The sequence below is a fragment of the Balaenoptera borealis genome (genome assembly GCF_965194805.1).
Source record: "Balaenoptera borealis genome assembly, chromosome: 15".
NCBI lineage: Eukaryota > Metazoa > Chordata > Mammalia > Artiodactyla > Balaenopteridae > Balaenoptera > Balaenoptera borealis.
The window spans coordinates 7,254,900-7,274,704 of NC_138871.1; the positions used below are offsets into that span (position 1 = coordinate 7,254,900).

General features: G+C 41.1%; 1 protein-coding gene across 4 annotated transcripts in view; it reads left to right on the forward strand.

Annotated features, from left to right (window-relative positions):
• Positions 1-17,769, forward strand: part of AFF3 (ALF transcription elongation factor 3) — a 561,375-nt gene extending 543,606 nt beyond the window's left edge. For all 4 annotated transcript variants that reach the window (XM_082356113.1, XM_082356114.1, XM_082356115.1 and 1 more), the window contains 6 exons: positions 1,448-1,584; positions 6,431-6,502; positions 8,538-8,631; positions 10,752-10,801; positions 10,941-11,164; positions 14,105-17,769. In XM_082356113.1, the coding sequence (XP_082212239.1) occupies positions 1,448-1,584; positions 6,431-6,502; positions 8,538-8,631; positions 10,752-10,801; positions 10,941-11,164; positions 14,105-14,226 (699 nt within the window). In that variant the 3' untranslated portion in view covers positions 14,227-17,769. The remainder of the gene's footprint in view (positions 1-1,447; positions 1,585-6,430; positions 6,503-8,537; positions 8,632-10,751; positions 10,802-10,940; positions 11,165-14,104) is intronic.
• The last annotated feature ends 2,036 nt before the right edge of the window (positions 17,770-19,805 follow it).

A 19,805-nucleotide genomic window follows, 5' to 3' on the forward strand; every position in this document is an offset into this window, starting at 1 on the left:
CCTGCCGCCTCTAAGCACACCTGACTCGTGCCAGCTGGCAGGTCTTTGCACCTGCGGAACCTCACACTCACACACTCACAACATCTCACACATACACACTCGCACTCGCACGCACACCCACACCTTCAGTGTCCTCCTAACAAATTCAGCCAAATCATACTGTTCCTTCCCAGTTTCCTCCCCAGCCTCCCTGTAGCCCCATCACTTGCTCCCTTCCTGCCCTGTCTTTGGCATTGGACTCCTTGCTTTGCATTCGGTTAGTTAATCACAGACTGCCTTGCACTTTGAGCTCTCTTGTGAGTGCACATTTTTTCTCTCCACGTATATGTTCCTGGAAGGAGCTTTTGTGTGTCAAGTACAGACCGCACAGAATCAGGTGCTTTAGCAAATACTTATTGAAAGAAATGACTTCCTTAATCTGAAAGCACTGCCAAGAAACAGTGCTCTATAGCCTCTTAGGGTTATAAGCTGTTTAAAGCTTTGACTTGCTAATGCGGGAGAATTCTGCTCTACATTTCCCTTTCCTGAGGTGTCATGAATAATGAGAGGTTTTTTTAGAGGCAAGACTTAGATCAGTAGTTAAGAGTATCTGTGTGATTCTGTTTTGATTGATGAATGAATGTTTGAAAACTGGGGAGATGATGCAATTCAAATTTAGAGTGTGCCATCACGCACCGAGAGGAAGAACACACGGAACCATGCACGCACCTGATGGGTACGTTTAGATGTATGAGAACCTAAGAACGTAAAGCTGATGCTTCGTTATCCTCACTGATATGGGTAAAGATTAACATAAATGTAGGTACCTCCTATAATCCCAGAAGGTCATTTTTTATTAATTTTCAACGTTGTGTCCTTCAAGCTGAAATCATGCCTTGAGCTTTACCTCCTCTCCCTTTCTCTCCTCACCCTCACCCTTAGGGTGACGTTCTACCTGCTAACGAAACAACTAAAAAATACATACTTAAAGGAAGGCATGGAGATGTAAATGTCAGAAATAGTGTAAAAGATAATAACGAAGGCCTTAAACCATCAAAGTGAGAATATACCCCAAAAGTGTGAAAACCCTTACATGGAGTCAGGCCTATGAACGTAGATATATATTTAGCACGGCAGTGAGGACCAAGGAGCGAAGTTGACAGACCATTAGGAGTTGGAAAGAGGGCAACAGAAATTAAAGCAACCGTGAAGTTCTGCACAATTCCGATTGGCAGTTGTGATGTGGATTTGGTATAATTCTGTATAACCTTTTTACTCACTTACCCTAAACCAGTAGCAATTTGCGAGAATACCTAGAGAAGGTATTACCCTGTTTCTGTCTTCTCTCAGCTCCATTCACAGGAGTTTGGAACTTCAAAGTCGGGTTTCTCAAAGTGTATAGATTATGTGACAACGCTGTTTGAAAAACTGTTCCTAAGGAGGACACTGTATTAACTCTCTTGATCAGGTGGAAAAGTTTGGAAAGGCTCTGAACTATGCCGAAGCAGCCTTGTCATTCATTGAGTGTGGAAATGCAATGGAGCAGGGCCCAATGGAATCCAAATCTCCTTATACAATGTATTCAGAAACAGTTGAGCTCATCAGGTAAGCGCTGCGTTTTCTTGCTTGGGGGCAGGGGTTGGGGGTGGAGGGAGGAATGTATGTAAGTGCTGTGAACACAGAAAAGAATGTCAGCCTGCACTGTCAGCTACCAAGAACCAGTGTTCATCCCCCAGATAAGAACGGACAATCTTGCAAGACGTTTTTGCAGAGCCTGCCTCCTTCGCTCTCTGTGTGAGTGCTGGGGGGTGGCGGCAGCTCCTCTAACCCCACTGGCTGCAGAAATTAAGCTGAATCTGAGGGAGATGTGAGATGTCTACTTCACCCAGCTGGGAGGTGGCAGAATTTGAATTCACTTCATCTCCATGCTGCTTTTTTTTTGTTAATCTGATCCAGATTCATATAATCTAAATCCTAACTTCATCAGTAAATGATTCAGGAGTATTTAATGAAAGGAAAGAAGATTCGGGGGGATTTTAGGAAAGGAAATCCATCCTACGACGCACTATCTGAAAAGGTGCTGGCGTTGTTCTGGTCTAAGACTTGGACATGAGCACCATCCCCGGCCTGGGTTAAGACCTGTAGTGTGAACAGAAGCAGGGTTTCTTACAGGGGCACAGCAAGGACCTGGGTGGGAGACTCTTTGTCTTCCATGATGGCAACATGGAAAGGCACATCCTTAATGTCTCTTTAATGAACCATTAAGGGAATTTCATCCATTAACACTACTGAGAACCTTCATCATATGTTTTATGTCTTTAGCTGGTTCAACTGCTTGGGATAATGTCTAATACCCATTATATGAAATAATCCTTCCCAAAACTAACTTTAAGAGACTTTTCTAATTCTGGAATTCTAGGCAACCTAAGAGTAAATATGGTTTACCATGTCTCACCATTCCAGATGGAAGATTTCTAGTCATCCTAAATTTAACCTTCTTGGTATGCATTGGCCCAGGTTTGCTCCTTGGTATTTTACACTACTCTCCTTCAGGAAATAGGAAAGGATGACAGCCTTTGACTTTGTCATCCCAGTATCAAGAACACATCATCTTCAAAAAGCACCTCTGAAGAATGTTTTGAAAGTTAACACTGTCCAACCATTTTTCTCATTAAAATATTTCTATTACACCAATGTATTGGTGATTCCTTCATACTGTTTTCTTACATGGTACAGCATTTTGGGCAGTGAAGAAAAGAAATTGCCATAGTAAAAAAAAAAAAAAAAATTACTTTAAGAGATCCTAGATTCTCACATTTCTTCCTCAGAATAAGGCACAGACTCAGATGCCCACAGGCAGGCATGGAAGAATATGGGTGGAAGTGGACAGGCACAAAGCCATAGTGTGTTCTAGAATGTGAGTGCCTCAGACAGAAGGATGTTTTTGGTTTTTGTTTGATCTGTTCGTTAATGTGGTCATAATCCCTGGGAAAGATCTTAGAACATAGTATGTACTCAGTGAATATTTGAGGAATGAACAAATAAGCAAGTCACAGGGCCTCTGGTGAACTGCATAGCTTGCCTAAAGGCATTCAAACTTTAAAAAAACAAACAAATAAATCCAAACAACGATAAAAGCCTGATGTCAAATAAACTGGAGGTCCTGATGTGCACACCCGCTCTACACCAGAGATGGGACCTTGCGTGGGTGGAAAACACAATCCATTTTCTAAATGATTGAATAGAATCCCTTAAACTACTCCAAAAACTAAGATAAAAAAGAGTTTTTCTTATCTGAGTTAGAAAACAGCATTAATATACCACTTGAATCTGCATGTTGCCCACCAGGTTTGAGACTTCCTTCCCCCACTGAGAGACACTCGGGAGCTGGGAGCACTCCCAAGGGGGATCATGCCACAGGTACCCAGCTTAGGATGTGCTCTTCGTCCCAGTAGGCAAGAGAATTCCTTTCTCCACCAAAGGACGCCAAGTGACTGGGGGACACTGGCCGGTGGAACCCTGCCACCACAAATCAAAATTGCACCACAAAGCCTCTGAAAATTAAATTGTAAATGGAACCACAGCCCACAGAAGTAGGTTATGACTTGCCTGCTAAACCTAAACAGGGTGACTTCCTTTTAAAAGAAAAGATTTAAACAGGACCCAGGGTCTCTTAACATAATAGCCAAGATGTCCAAGATACAATAGAAACTCACTCATCATACCAAGAAACAAGAAAACCACAACTGAGATGAGAAAAGACAATCAGTTGACACCAATAACCAGGATGAATCAGATGTTGGAATTATCTGACAAGCATTTTAAAGCAGCCATCATAAAAATGCTTCAACAAATAATTACAAATTCTCTTGAAACAAACAAAAAATTAAAGTCTCAGCAAAGAAATAGAAGTTGTTTTGAAAAAGAACCAAATGGAAATTAAAGAACTGAGAAATATACAAATAAAAATCTCACTGGAGGGGCTCAGTAGTAGAGTAGAGATGACAGAGGATAGAATCAATGAACTTGAGAACAGAAAATAGAATTTACCCCCCAATCAGAGCAAAAGAAAGAAAACAGACTGAAAAAAAAAAAAAAAAAAGGATAGAGCTTAAAGCACAATGACAGTAGAACCTCCATGTCATTATTGGAGTCCCAGAAGGAGAGGGAGAGAATGGAACTGAAAGATATTTTGAAGAAGTAATGGCTGAAACTTGCCAAATTTGGCAAAAGGCATAAACCTACAGATTCAAGAAGTGGAGAAAAACCCAAACAGCATAAACAGCCAAAGCAATGTATGCCAAGACATGTCAAAACTACATTTCTGAAAACTAAAAACAAAGGGAAAAAAAAATCCTGAAAGCAACGAGAGAGGAATGACACATTACCCATAGGGGGACACCAATTCCGATAACAGCGGACTTCTTATCTGAAACCATGGAAGCCGGAAGGGAGTGGCACAACATTTTTTAAATGCTGAAAGAAAAAAACTGTCAAACTGTGAACTCTAGATTCAGTGAGACTTCATTCTTCAGGAATAAAGGGGAAATAAAAACATTCTCAGACTAAGGAAAACAAAAAGTCTTTGTTTCTAACAGACCTGCCTTTAAAGGTTGGCTAAAGGAAGTTTCTCAAACAGAAAGGAAGTGACAAAAGAAGGAATCTTGGACCAACAGGAGGGAAGGAAAAACAATGTAAGAGCAGAACTATGGGTACATGCAATAAACTATCCTCCTCAAGAGTTTTATAAATCATAGTCGATGATTGAAACAAAAATTATACCACCATGTGATGCTCAAGACAGTGTTACTTAAAAGCAGTGACATGGGGCTTCCCTGGTGGCACAGTGGTTGAGAATCCGCCTGCCAATGCAGGCGACACGGGTTCGAGCCCTGGTCTGGGAAGATCCCACATGCCGCGGAGCAACTAGGCCCGTGAGCCACAACTACTGAGCCTGTGCATCTGGAGCCTGTGCTCCGCAACAAGAGAGGCCACGATAGTGAGAGGCCCGCACACTGCGATGAAGAGTGGCCCCCGCTTGCCGCAACTAGAGAAAGCCCTCGCACAGAAACGAAGACCCAATACAGCCAAAAATAAAATAAATAAATAAATAAATAAATAAATTTATTTATTTAAAAAAAAAATAGCGGTGACATGGAAGTAAGGTTTCAGCTCTTCAAGCAAAGTAGAAAATATTGATACCAATAAATTGTGATGAGTCACATATGTATCTTGTAATACCCGGAGAAACCACTATGAAAACTAAGCAAAGTGATACACTCAAAAACACTACAAGGGACTTCCCTGGTGGCGTGGTAATTAAGAATCCACCTGCCAATGCAGGGGACACGGCTTCAAGCCCTGGTCTGGGAAGATCCCACATGCAGCAGAGCAACTAAGCCCGTGCGCCACAACTACTGAGCCTGCGCTCTAGAGCCCGTGAGCCACAACTACTGAGCCTGCGTGCCACAACTACTGAAGCCCGCACGCCTAGAGCCCGTGCTCCGCAACAAGAGAAGCCACTGCAGTGAGAAGCCCACGCACTGCAGCGAAGACCCAACGCAGCCAAAAATAAATAAATTTAAAAAAAAAAACACTACAAGTCTGCATGCTGTGGAGATAGTGTAATAACAGTATCATTTCTTGAGCAATTTGCAATAAGCCAGCCCACTATGCCAAGAACTTTACAAACACTCTCTCACTTAATCCTCACAGCAATGCTATGGGATCAGCAGTACTCATCTTATTTTATAAATAAGGAAATGGAGGTTTAAAGCTGTTAATTTGTCTAAGTTCTCACAACTATAAGGACTTGAACCCAGGACTCCCTGACCATTCCATATACTGCCTCAGCTCTGTCCAAGAGTCTGCAAGTAACTTGGTATATTATTGGAGAAAGGAACGGCCATAGACCTCTGGTTCAGAGAAATAAGTGAGATTGAGTAAAGTTCATCAAATCTACTAGTTATGCATCCAGGACAGTTATACTACTGTCAAAGTAAGGTTCCATAACAATAAAAAAAGGGATAAATCCAAGCATTCATCTGAGTACAAGGAATAAAAATTTTTCTGGAGATTGGCCTGGAAGGATTGACCTTTGCTCCCATCTTGTCAGCCACTCAGCCATAAATCAGAATTTGTAAAAATGGATGTGTCACCATATACGTGGATAATGCTTGAACTGATACCACTCTTGACCATCTGTAGCGTTTGGACTGGTATTGTTAAAGAGCAGAAAGTTGCTAGATGGTCATAAAAGCCATTTTCTAGTCATGACAATCATGTCGTGCTTAGAGAAAATGGGGCAGCCTCAGCTGGCTTCTAAGAAAGAACTGTCAGCAAGCACTATGAAAAACTAAGTATTGGGCAGAGAGACCTTCCATCCCAGAAGATGTTCCATTGTTAATAAGAAAGCTTTAATTTTTTGTTTTTCTTTCCTTTTTTTTTTAAGATATGCTATGAGACTAAAAACCCACTCAGGCCCCAATGCCACACCAGAGGATAAACAGCTGGCTGCATTATGGTAAGTGCATCACATCAGCTTAAAATAGCCTCCCCAGCCTCGTACATCTTCACTGGCAAACCAGGTGCTGAAACGCATGATGGTTGCCTAGCGCTTCTGACCCACCAAACCAAAGGCAGTTCTCATGGTGGCCAGGGAGAGCCTGCACCCTGCTGTCCTGTGCATGAGGTGAATTCACAGTGATTGAAAACCAACAGGTCCATGGCACAAGGACCCATTTTTCTGTGTGTGTGTGTGTGTGTGTGTGTCTTAAAATCAGGTAAGTCTGTGTTTTAATCATTTGAATGTGAATTGTGCCAAATGTAATCTCTTGTGTTTAACATTTTAGAGGCAATCAAAATAATTCATCTGTCTCTTTACATGTGGGATTAGTAGAACTGAATCAAGATGATGCACTCAAGTTCTCAACACATTAAACTGAGGAGCAGTTCTTTCCACTTTGATAATAAAAGCAATATTTAAATGTTAATCAACACGTAATAGGGTTTTTTTTCTATAATGATGACAATGATAATGATTATAATAATAATTTTCCCCATGACGTCTCCTTAGCACTCCCTCAAATCACAGGACCCCTCTCTGTTGGTTCCTCCTGTGATGGGGAGCCAAAATGTCTTTTTCTCTGATGGTTCATACTCCACTTTAGAACCTGATCTGCAAGTTGGAGAATCGAATCTCAAAATAATATAACAACAACAACAGCAACATACACAAAAGAGAGGGTCTGCAGTAGTTTTGCATCATCACATCCTCTGGAGTTTGGTTTGCTAAGAGAGACTCTTGGTCAAGGGTGTATTGTACAACACAGGGAATACAGCCAATATTTTGTAATAACTGTAAATGGAAAGTAACCTTTAAAACTTGTATTAAAATAAAAAATAAATTGAAAAATTAAAATTGAAAAAAAATTTTTAAGAGACTACTAAGTTGTATTTGGTATGTTGGTATTTTAGTATGTCAACACCAGATCTGAGATAGCAAATAATTAGGAGTGGAAAGCACCAAGGAAAAGTGGATATGGTGAGGACAGGGGGAGGGAGAAGGGTAAGCTGGAACGAAGTGAGAGAGTAACACTGACATATATATACTACCAAATGTAAAATAGATAGCTAGTGGGAAGCAGCCGCATAGCACAGGGAGATCAGCTCGGTGCTTTGTGACCACCTAGAGGGGTGGGATAGGGAAGGTGGGAGGGAGACGCAAGAGGGAGGGGATATGGGGATATATGTATATGTATAGCTGATTCACTTTGTTATAAAGCAGAAACTAACACAATATTGTAAAGCAATTATACTCCAATAAAGATGTTAAAAAAAGAAGTGGGTATGGCTCAGGAAATGCTTTCTGTGCTCTTTTCAAACTTTAAGTTCCTTATTAGGATTAATAAATTAACAATGATTAGTTAATATTATATAAAATAGAATACTAGTATGTAAATAACAAATATATAAACTGTAACATAAAATAGTGACTACTCCCAGTATTGTTTTTATAAAATACATTCATATCTGTTACTTTATTTGAACTAATTATAGTCCAGTACAGTGGTAGTGAAGGGAATAAAAACAGGTGAAAGGGCTGGCTATTCTTTTAGCAAAGCCGCTGCCGGAAGTCCAGGGTGTCAAGGCAAATCAGAATAAGGTAGTTGTGCCCTGAAATGCACCCAGTAAGCAGTGAGAGCTGTGTGCTAGAGCTTCCTCCCTCCTCTCATGGAGAGAGACTGTCTCCTAGTGGTGGAAGAAGAAAATGACAAGCCCCTCAGTCCCAACAAAGAAGCAATAAAGCTGCTTTATGTCTTCATATTTATATTCTTTAGTTATATATATTCTTCATGTATTCATATTTCTTTATATGAAGTGATATACTTATGGAGTAACTCCTTGAAATCTTGAGTTAACATTGAACAAATAGGAAGGTCAGATGCCTACCGTGCTATAGACCTTGAGTGCATCTGGAACAGCAAGATTGTTTTTAAGTCTTATTAACACAGGGCCCACTCATACTTTCGGGGCCTATTTCTCTTTTTCTGCTGCAGTTACCGATGTCTGGCTCTCCTGTACTGGCGGATGTTTCGACTCAAAAGGGATCACGCTGTAAAGTATTCAAAAGCACTTATCGACTATTTCAAGGTACTGTCTAGCTAACAGGCAACATGTTGTACCCAGTTGTCTCCCTGTCAAGGACATTTTCAAGGTGGAATCCATTGCTTTGGGGATAATACAGGAGCTGATATCCACACGAACCCCATTTATGACATAACCCGTGGTGTTCAGGGCTCAGAGGATGGCCTTGAGGGCCCATCTAATTTATCCCTCTGCCTGTGTCCAAGTATTTTTATAGCCTCTAGAGAAGGAAGATCCCGTTACCTATCCCAGTGTCCTAGCAAATCCATCTTTATAGCTAACATAAATTGCTCATGTTCACTTAGAGCTTCTTCCTCTGAGAAGTAACTCCTTAGAACTTCCTCTTAGCTATCTCCAGTAGCTAATTTAATTTTTCATAAAGGTGTTATTTTAAATGGTAAGAAATGGCTTGTTAGAACCCAGAGGCGCTAGAACAGTAGCAATGTGCACGTATAAGGATAGAATTGTAAACCGTGCTAGTAACTTTTACCTATCTCAGAGAATGAAGTCATTTTCACTGGGAGAATGAAAAAAAGCGGGAAAAATAGACCAGAAAACCTCTGATGTACTGTTGTGAATAATTCATCTGAGATTTCTGGACCTCTTCACTGCCCATTTGACTGTGGAAACAAGAAATTACGCCATTTCTACCTCCACCGGCTGTTTGTCAGATACACAACCATCATTTTCGATCTTTAATCCCCAACCTCCACTTCTTGGAGATGATCTCAGATGAGCCAGCTGTGCTGGGCATTCCGCGGGCGATGTCCACCCAGCGTGCTGTCTCCTTCCTGGTCATGCATGCAGTGACCAGGTGCTAAGCCATTGTCTTGGTCCATTGACGGTCGTCAGTCATAATGACAAGTACTGACGCTAAGCCTTTCCCTTTACTTTGGGCGCCTAAGGTCAAGATAAGTAGTTTTCAAAAATTTAGAATCCAAGAGCTAATACTAAAGAGAGTTATTACAGTCAAGCAAAACGCTTGAATAAAGAAGGAATCTGAACTCTAAGCCACAGAGGTTACAGCAGAACTTTTAAGGGATCCAAGATGTTCTTAATGTCTGTAAGCAGTCCATGAAACTGTACAGAATGAATAGAGAATACAGCTTAAATATCAGAGCTTCTCCCCTAGAAGGTATTGGTAGATACCCTAAATCAAAGGCTATTTAAATACTACTTCAAGTTCAGAGATTATGAAACCTTTAGGAAACAAGGATAATTGGTCCATAAAAAATGAGTTTTATCAGTATAGCTGGCTCTGAATAAAAGGCCTTTGTCCCCACCCATGTTTTTTTTTATAGTCACAAGACTTTAGTGGTAGTGGAAGAGGCCTGAAGGCAATTTTGCAAAATTCTCATGTGTAAGGCCATTTCTTACCATTTTGATAACACCTCCACTAAAAACTAAAAATCAGTCACCACTTCATAAAGTTCTTTTTAACCAAAAGAAACACTTTGTCTCTGGGGAACCAGGCTGAGGCTATTTTCTTGTCTCTGGAAGGGAAAATTCAATATTATAAAGTCCATTTTCTCCTTAACAGTCTCATAGACTTATGTCCAAGAAAGCATTATTGGGCTCTCAGGGAGGAAATCTATCTGTACATTTAGAAGCTTTCCTTGCCAAAGGCAAAAATGTCTTTTAAATGCCTGATGCAGACAACTGGCTCATGCAGCATATCCTATATCAGACTTTTAAATAAATCAGAATTTTTGAATTCACTATTGTTAAGGAAATACGTTTTAATCTGTTCTTTTAGAAACATTCAAGAGCAACTTCCTTTAAGAGAAATACTTTTAAGCTTCATAAGTTAAAATGGTAACAGCTGATGTCTCATATATTTTCAGGCATTAAATATATGTCGACAGTTTCTGCAAATATGCCCTACATTTAAAAATAAGATATTCTCATTGTGTCAGCGGGAGGGGGCAGCTGCCTCCCACTATCTTCCAGAGAGGAAGCCAATAGCCTAGTAATTAAAAACTCCCCAGATCCAATTTCTGTGAATCTGCATTTTATCTACAATGTCAGCCATTACTTCTCTCAGCGGTCACCTGAGAACATGTTATTGTGGGCTGTTTAAGCTCAAGCAGATGGTACTCACTGTCAATGTTTTTATTTTCCTGCAGAATTCATCTAAAGCTGCCCAAGCCCCATCTCCGTGGGGGGCCAGTGGAAAGTAAGTTCATTTTTCCAAAGTGAAGGTGATAAATGAGATGTTGCATGACGCTGGGTAAGGTGCTCCTCCGCTTGCAGTGCCCTGAGGGGCTGCCCTACCAACCTCTCCCCCTTGTTTTCCTATGCTCTCCCCCTTCCAGGAGCACTGGCACCCCATCCCCCATGTCTCCCAACCCCTCCCCCACCAGCTCCGTGGGCTCTCAGGGGAGCCTCTCCAATGGGAACGCCCTGTCCCCGTCAACCATCGTCAGCATCCCACAGCGCATCCACCAGATGGCAGCCAACCACGTCAGCATCACCAACAGCATTCTGCACAGCTATGACTACTGGGAGATGGCGGACAACCTGGCCAAGGAGAACAGAGGTGTGTGCGCCTCTGGGGAGCACGTGCGTAGTTCAGCCACCGCTCAGGGAGACACCCTGATCCTTGGGCATCAGCGGGCGAAGAAGAAATAGTAGAAGCTGTCACCTACTGTTTGAATTTGCCTGACTTCTCGCCCTCACTCAGGGCCTCCCGTGCCTTTACCTACCTTTATCTTTACTGTGGGAAAGATCAGAGATAGAGATGGAGATAGAGATGATATAGGTACCAATGATACAGATACAAATTATATAGATACACACACACACGTTTTTTTCCTTCGGACAGTGAGCTCCTTAAAGGTAGGGATTCCATTTTATTCAACTCTGTATTCCTAAGACCTGCGTAGTGCCTAGAACACAGTTGGGGGTCTGAAATACTGGATGAATTAATTAACTGATGAGTAGGAATGTTACTAGCTATTGAAGTGATAGCTGCTTACAACTGAAAACAAACGTGTTTTATGGGTAAGCTGCATTACTTTTTAAATAATGTTTGTTTTTACTCATTACAAAAGGAATGCATGTTTACTGTGGCTAAATTTGTAAAGTACAAAAAAACTATAGAGAAAAAAATTTTTTAATCATCCGTAATCTTGTCACTAAGAAATAACTACTATTAACATTCTACGGAAAAAAAAAAAACAACCTTTTGAAATTTCTTCTCGTTTTCTCCAAATATGCATGATTTTTACCAAAATAAGATCATAGGATATATACAGTTTTACATCCCGTCTTTTCTTCATTTTACATTATATCAGGCATTTTCTCATGTCACTAACTCGTTCAGAAACACCTTTTATGACGACTCTATAATACTTTCAATATAGAGGTATGCAATCATAAGTATCATGATTTCTCAAACCATTCCCCTGTTGTTGGACATTTGTGTTACTTCCAATTTTTTCCCACTGTTACAAATAACGTTAACGATAAATATCCTCATGTCAATCGTTCATATTTCTGATTACTGTCATAGGAGGGAGTTATAGAATGTGGAGGTCAACAGGTATAGATTCTTTTAAGATATGTATTGGTATATGTTATTAACTTTCTCCCATAAGATTATACCAATTTACTACTCTTTCTCCAGTGCTTTGTGAGAGTGTAAATCTGAGCTATCAAACCATTAAATGCAAATTTTGTTCCCATGGTAACATGTGCCTCTGAGGCTAAGATCAGGATGTCCATGATGAGATAAGGAACCAATGGCACAGATAGGCCTGAGTACGTGAAATTGATAATGAAACCAGACAGGACATAACAGTAGTGCGGCGGTGATGCACCCTGAAAATCCAGTGGGGTGCCAAGGAGGTCAGTGCCAGGGGCTGAGGCCAGCAGGCTCGCCAAAGGAGCTGGCCCGGAACAGGGTTTTGAAAAGCAAACAGTAGCTGAGTGGCTGAGATGGAGTGGGGTGGATGTCACAAGTGGATGAAACAGAAGGGACAAATGTACAAATGTCCGCGGCCAGTTTGGGAGAGCCCGAGCAGGCCAGGCTCCAGATGGTACTGCCAGCTGCTGCCAGACGTCCCTCAGCAGAGCTGCACATCCAGTGCAAAGTCCGCATGGCTTCCCCAGACCTGCCCCTCCTCCCCTGTTCTTCTCCTGACCTCCTGCCGCACTGTCCTCCCGGCCACCTGGACCCTGGCTCTTCTCGGAGCCTCCCCAGCAGGACCTCATTCAGCACGTACAAGAGCACCTTTGAAAGAATACTCCCAGCTTCTTACTTTCAAGGAGTGCTGTTCAGTGGTCCAGTTAGGGCAGCCTGGCAGCCACGTGAATTGATTCGTCTCTATGAGCCACCAAACCGTGATCTCTGCGATGGCAGAGCCTACACATTCTTCATCTCGGTGTACTCCCTGCCTCTGCCCTCCTGCACCTAGCGTAGTGCCGTGGCAGTAATAAATGTTTAAGGCAAGGACAAGCCCAGAGAATGTCCAAGGACTAGAAGGTGACCTCAGTAGAGGTGTTTCAGAACCCATCTGTGAACAAGGACCTACAGCATAGCACAGGGAACTCACTGTACTCAATATTTTGTAATAACCTATAAGGGGAAAGAATCTGAAAAAGAATAGATGTATAACTGAATATATATAACTGAATCCTGAAGCTAACACGACATTGTAAATCAACTATACTTCAGTAAAATAAAAATAAAAGACAATCTAAACAAGCTGGATGCTCCAAAAAAAAAAAAAAGAGGGACTTCCCTGGTGGTCCAGTGTTTAAGACTCCGAGCTTCCACTGCAGGGGGCCCGGGTTTAATCCCTGGTCAGGGAACTAAGATCCCGCATGCCGCACGGTGTGACCAAATAAATAAATACTAAATTTAAAAAAAAAAGAAAGAAAAACCCATCTCTGATTTGTCTCCAGGAGCCTGGAGCCTCCTCCATCGGACTCCCACCCTCCCCCCACAGGAGCTCAGCACGTAGCACAGCTGAGGACAGTATAAGGGATGAGAGAGCTGCAGGCCAAGTTCAGGGTGGGACGCATTAACTGCACAAGGAGAATGCAGCCTGAGGAAGTACATTTTCTTCGCTCTTTGGCTAAATAAATGCCATTCATTTGGGTTGGGTTGGGTTTTGCCATGCCATGTTTCTTTTGTTTATCAGAATTACTTCAGTAAAATACATACATATTTTTTCTCTCTGTCTATATACATGTATATATTTTAAACATGAAGGTTAAATCTATTAAAATCAATGTACTTACACAACAGTGAAAAAAATGACATGTAAAACACACAGCATCCATTAAATTCAACGTTGTAAATGTCATTCGTTTGAATTAGAAGTCGCCAGTTGAGGGATTATTGGGATATAGGTGAGCTCTCGGGGGCTTTATTTTGTTAGGTTGAGCGCATGTCAAGTGATGGGACAGCGAAGGCTTGGTTTATAAAGAGGACCAAGTGTGTGTCCCTCTAACGACCCTCTCTGTCCCCTAGAATTCTTCAATGACCTGGACCTGCTCATGGGGCCAGTCACCCTGCACAGCAGCATGGAGCACCTGGTCCAGTACTCCCAGCAGGGCCTATACTGGCTGCGGAACAGCACCCACCTGACATAGGGACCCCGCCTTCGGGCTGGAGGGCACTCTTGTCTTCACGGACGGCTCAGCATTTCTGGACACTGTGCTCCTGAAGTTCCCAGCCACAGCATTTCTCAAACGGCGGTGAATATTTTCTCAGCATCGAACAATGGTCTTTTCTCCCAGGGCATGTGTGTTTGTATGTGTGGGTGTAGAAAAGCTGCCTGTGTAAGTGTGTAAGATACACAGCTCTTTAGAACACGTTTTCTTTGTCTAGTTTCCATACTCCCAGGCTAGACAAAGTGATCAGACGTTTCTGATTAGAGAAAACACACTTACACACACACACACACACATACACACACACACACACACACTTTCTAGTTCAAAGCTAAACCGTGACTTCTTAGAACATTCAACGAAAATCTCATGGGTTAGTGAACCAGGTGCAATACAGCACACCAAAAGCTTGACTGCCAGTTAAGATGATCTTAGTTCTTATACTTTTGATTACTTTCAGTATTAATATACTCTCCCCCAATTATTATTTTTCTGATTGTGTGTATTAATGGGTAATTGAATAATGAAAATAAGTCAGTTATTTTTGTGCTGGACGTTTACTAGATTGCATGTTACCAAATACCCTGCCTTTTGTCTAGTACCTGCCCCTTCCAGCCAACTTTACCGTCAACTAAACGTGTTAGAAAACAAGTGAATTGACTCCCACGGGCCTTCCCTGCCCTGCCCCCCAAAACAGTATGACCATGACGCTGAGATCTGGTAAAACCTCAGTGTCTTTGAAACTTCACCAACATGAAAGCAGCAACAACTGCTTCTGGGGGCTCAGTGAGTAACTGAAACCTCTGCACACGCCAGGAGCCCGCCCGGCACATGTGTTTCTTCTTCCTGCCACTGTGACCCAGGGGCTGTGGAGCCACATGGTGTCTGTCGGCCGATATTTTTCTAGTCTTTTCTTTCCATGATAGCTTTCTTACCAGTTTTCTTGGCCTGATGAGGACATTACCTAGGATGTCCCTTCACTCGGATCTGTTTCTGTTGCTTATCAGGTCAAGAACTATTTGCTATCATGATTCTATCTAATCCTCTCACTCTTGGAGAAAGTGCCACTGTGGGCCTTGAATGCATTTTGATCTGGGCGATGTGTTTCAGGCTTTGATTAGCAAGCTGCTTACTCTACAGAATAAGTTATTCCTGCAAGGATCGCGGTTCTGTCTGGGGTAGCAACAACCAGTCTGGTATGTTTCCGTCTTGCCCTTGATTCTTTTCTTTTTTTTTTTTTTTAATTAAGTTTACATTTTAGTTTTTTTGACATCTTTGTTTACAGTTTTTGTCTGAAATTTATTTCTTTTATTGTCTCTCGTCATACCCTAGATTTGGTCTTCTTATTAAATATATTTGGATATAAAAATATTGGTTAAAAAAAAAAAGAAAAACTCCTGGAAAAGAGGATATACTCCCTATACTTTAAAAACAAAAATAATGACCTTGAGGCCTCTCACTTGACCAAATTGCCCCAAGACGGCCTGAGAAAGGTGATGTGATGTGTGGAACAATCCATTTTTCAAGGTGATGGTGACACAAAACGTTTATAACAGATACTGATGGTCTTATTGGTTTGGTTGCAATGTTAATATCTTTGTCAGCCTGATCTGTAGGTGGGAAATAAGATTGCTGTCATTCCCTAGCTCTAAGCGCTGATTTAAAACCTTACAAATGACTGAATAGCTTTGGTGATTTGAAATTCATTTAAATGAACAAGTGAAGGCTTTGTGCAATTTGCATTTGACGTTGGCCTTCAAGCATCTGGAAATATTAACAGTACTTCTTTTTTACATTTATTCAACTGAGGTGCTTCTGACATTCCTTTCACTAATTGTTGCTAGAGTTCCCAATCCCACTGGAGTCTAACTTAAGAAATTTTGAAATTTTTTTTGTTTGTTTGGAAAACTGAGGCTTAGTTGTACTCACTCCTGCTGAATTCTGATGAAATGTTCAGACTCTCACATAAAGGGATGGCCCCCAGGGTCCATGGTGCATCCCTGGGGTGCTTTTCTGGTCTTGCCCACCTTTCAGTCTCAGGCCTCGTGGTGGTGTTCACGTGATGTGCTCACCTGTGAAACCCATTTAAACACACAGGTGGCCTCTGGCTAGTTGTGCCAGCAGCACCACATCGGCACTCGGTGAGCCGCGTTTCCAACAAAATGTGAAACTGGTCATTTGGGGGCCGTCACAGCACGCCATTCTCAGTGTCTTTTGTTTCATTGGTAGAGCATGTTGGGGGGGCAGTGGTGGCAGTGGTTTTTCCTTGCTTTGGCATTGATGCTTTTGATAAGGGAGCATCTTCTGATTGTTGCTGGTTTCTTTTAGTTAGCTCTGTTCAAAGTAGAAATATCTTTCTTGTGTTTTCTGGTTATGAAAGTCATACATGCTCATGGTAGAAATTTGAACAATACAGAGAGGTATAAAGTAGGAAGTATTCAGTCCCATTCCCCAGAGACAACACTGCTCATCCTTTTCCTGTATATCCTTCTAGAGAGTCTCCCATTTGAACGTAGAATGTCTATCATCATTTTTTTCTATTTGAAGACATTATTTCATCAGAAGTTCAGTACAAGTTCAACTGGCCTTATCCCTCCATGACCTGAACGGACCTGGGTCACAATTGTTAGAGTTATCTTTGAAAGAGAGGAACCCAAATATATTCCTGATCAAAATGTGGGATTTGTTACCATTCGACACAGATCAGACTAATGTGCAGAATTGTGCTTGGAAAGAGAGGTTCGGTTAAAACACATTTCTGGAAACTTTCAAATCACAAAGGGGAACTCGGACCCACTGTCTAAAGAGGAATGTACTGGAAAAAAAAAATCTGAAGAGTTGACAAATTGTGTACTAGATTGAACACATGGAATCAATGCAATGAGCCTTCTGCACTAAAACGTACCCTCGTATCTGCAACAATGATGTGTGTATTATATAACAGTGATGTGTACATTTCTGACATCCCATACATAATACACAGTTTGTATAAATGCATACGTTTAAAAATATATATGTACAATACAGCTAACATAAAACTGTAGTACGCCTGAAGGATATGACTAGTGCCTAATATTGAGTATAAGTCACTACGTGTTCAAATCACCTCAGAAGTGCAGTAATTGTTATCAAATTAATCAGTGCAGCCAACCTTATTTATGAACCACATCTTTGAAACTGTGCAGTAGTATATACATATATATTTTTAAATAACATTTTTCACAGTTTTCCAGAGTTACTGTTGAAATCTGTATCACCAAAAAAAAAAAAAAAAAAAAGCAAGATTTTTTTAAATGATGTAGACACTCTTCAGACCCAGTAATCTGTGTGTGATTTCCTGTCTGTAGATACCCAAGACACTCTAGCAGTCACCAGCCTTAATGCATGTACAGGATATTATTGTGACTTAATTTATCTGCAGTTTTTAATCCATGTGAAATTGGAATTTATAAACTGACTTGGATTAACTATGTCTGCCTTTCTAAGGTTGCAAATGTTACATTAAATGATTTATGTTGTAAATGAGAGGCATCGAGTTGTACGTAAAAAAAAAAAATGTCCACCAATTTCTGTGAATATTTTTACAAGGAAACTTCAGAATCAAAAATATATTCAAATAAGCATTCTGGTCCCCAGTTCATAATCTCTTTAGAATGGACCTTGTTGTTTCACAAAATTTTTTTTTTTTTTTTTGGCTGCACCGTGCAGCATGTGGGATCTTAGCTCCCTGACCAGGGATCGAACCTGTGTCCCCTGCAGTGGAAGAGCAGAGTCCTAACCGCTGGACCGCCAGGGAATTCCCCATAAAATTTTTAAATGGAGCTTCCACAAATTATCGTCACTAAGTCTGATATTTTTCATGGGGGTAAAAAGTATGTTTTCCTTTATTGTACGTATAGTTTGCTATTTGTCTTTCCCATTTCCCAGCATATTTACACACGCACATGCATGTGTGAGAACACAAACGCACACGCATGTGTGAGAACACACCCCCCAGTGTCCCAGAAAACACTGCATAGGAAGCTTGAGGGGTTTATTTTGATGACTTTACTGATGCCTGTCCAAACAGTAGCCCTGGGACAGTGTTTGACTCAACATTCCATAATGACAGAAGTTAATTCCCTGACTTGTGTCTACCTGGTTTTTCCATCTCTAACCAACATGGTGGAATAATGTTGGCCATATTTGGTTGAGTGAAATGAGAGAATTTTGAACTAACGAAGACAGAAATATTAGACCAGTGGCTTTCCATGATGTATCCCCCCCGATGTGGGAGGGTTTTTTGTTAACCTCATTTTTTTACTCTTCCCTCCCTCCTTTTTCATTCCCCTTCTCCCCAAACTAAACTAAACAAAGAAGCAGAAACAGCCACAGAAACAAAACAGTTACTTCACTTTACCCAGCCTATATCCTTAGATTCAAATACGACAGCAGAACCCTAGCTCCGGTCACCATGGAGACCTCCTCATCCCAAAGATGACCTGGACAGGGTCCTTGGCTTTGCTTGCTCCAGAGACCACTGAGCTTAATACTCTTTCAGAGGTGGTTTGGGCTAAGAAACGCCCAGTAGTCTTTCAAGAACTGTCTTTCCCTTATGCAGTTTTGCCTACTACTCAGCTGAAGTCTGTTCCCATCAGAATCCTATTTTTAAGAAGTAACCCATTTTCGATGAAACCTGGATCAAGTGGAGTCTTGAAATACTTTTTTTTTAAATGAAAGTGAAAAAAGAAAAAAAAAACCAACAACATAAACTGCATTTCCAACAAATTGGAGCCAGAGTTTATTTCCTTGTCTTCCCATTCCCAGAAGAGCACAGTTTTTCAATATTACAGCTTCCTGACAGATAGCACAAGAAATGCTCAGACTTGAGATTTGTGTTCTCTTTGTCCAAACTGCATTCTTCTGTATATGTCATCAGACGGGTCCATTTGTTTGCTTGGCATGAGGAAAATGATAAAACTCTGTTCTCAAACGAATTACATCTGACCACGGTTTTGGTTTTTATTTTGTTTAATTGGCACTCTGAGGCAGCAGGGGGTGAATTTGGGGTCGGCTACAAGGGGATTTAGACTCACAGCTCTTGACTCAAGTAATGGGAATCAAGGGATTAAATCCCTCTGTGTTACTTTGAAAATCCACCTCGTATAGCCAATTTTAAACACATTGATCTAAGGGATGAATTACTAATTGCCAGTCAACACAAGGATCAGCATTTGTCTTTAAGCACCAGGAAGTAACCATGAGACCTGAAAAGCTGAATCAAGGACTTGTTTTTCCACTCGTTTCTAACACAGGAAAAGCTCATCAGAAAATATTTATATCCAACTATGATGTAAGATAGTACCAATGTTTAGGATTTTCAAACAGTGCTCTTTGGTTATAAAAATAATCACCATTTTCTAGTTTCCGTATTGTTTTCCAGTGCTTTTTCAGTTTTTCGTAAAACAGAACTGATTTTTTCCCCCAGTATTTATCATGTCTTTATTTCTAGATGCCCAAATGAGCAAAGAAAATACTTACCCCTGAAGAATGTGTATTACTTGACTGTACAGCATCTA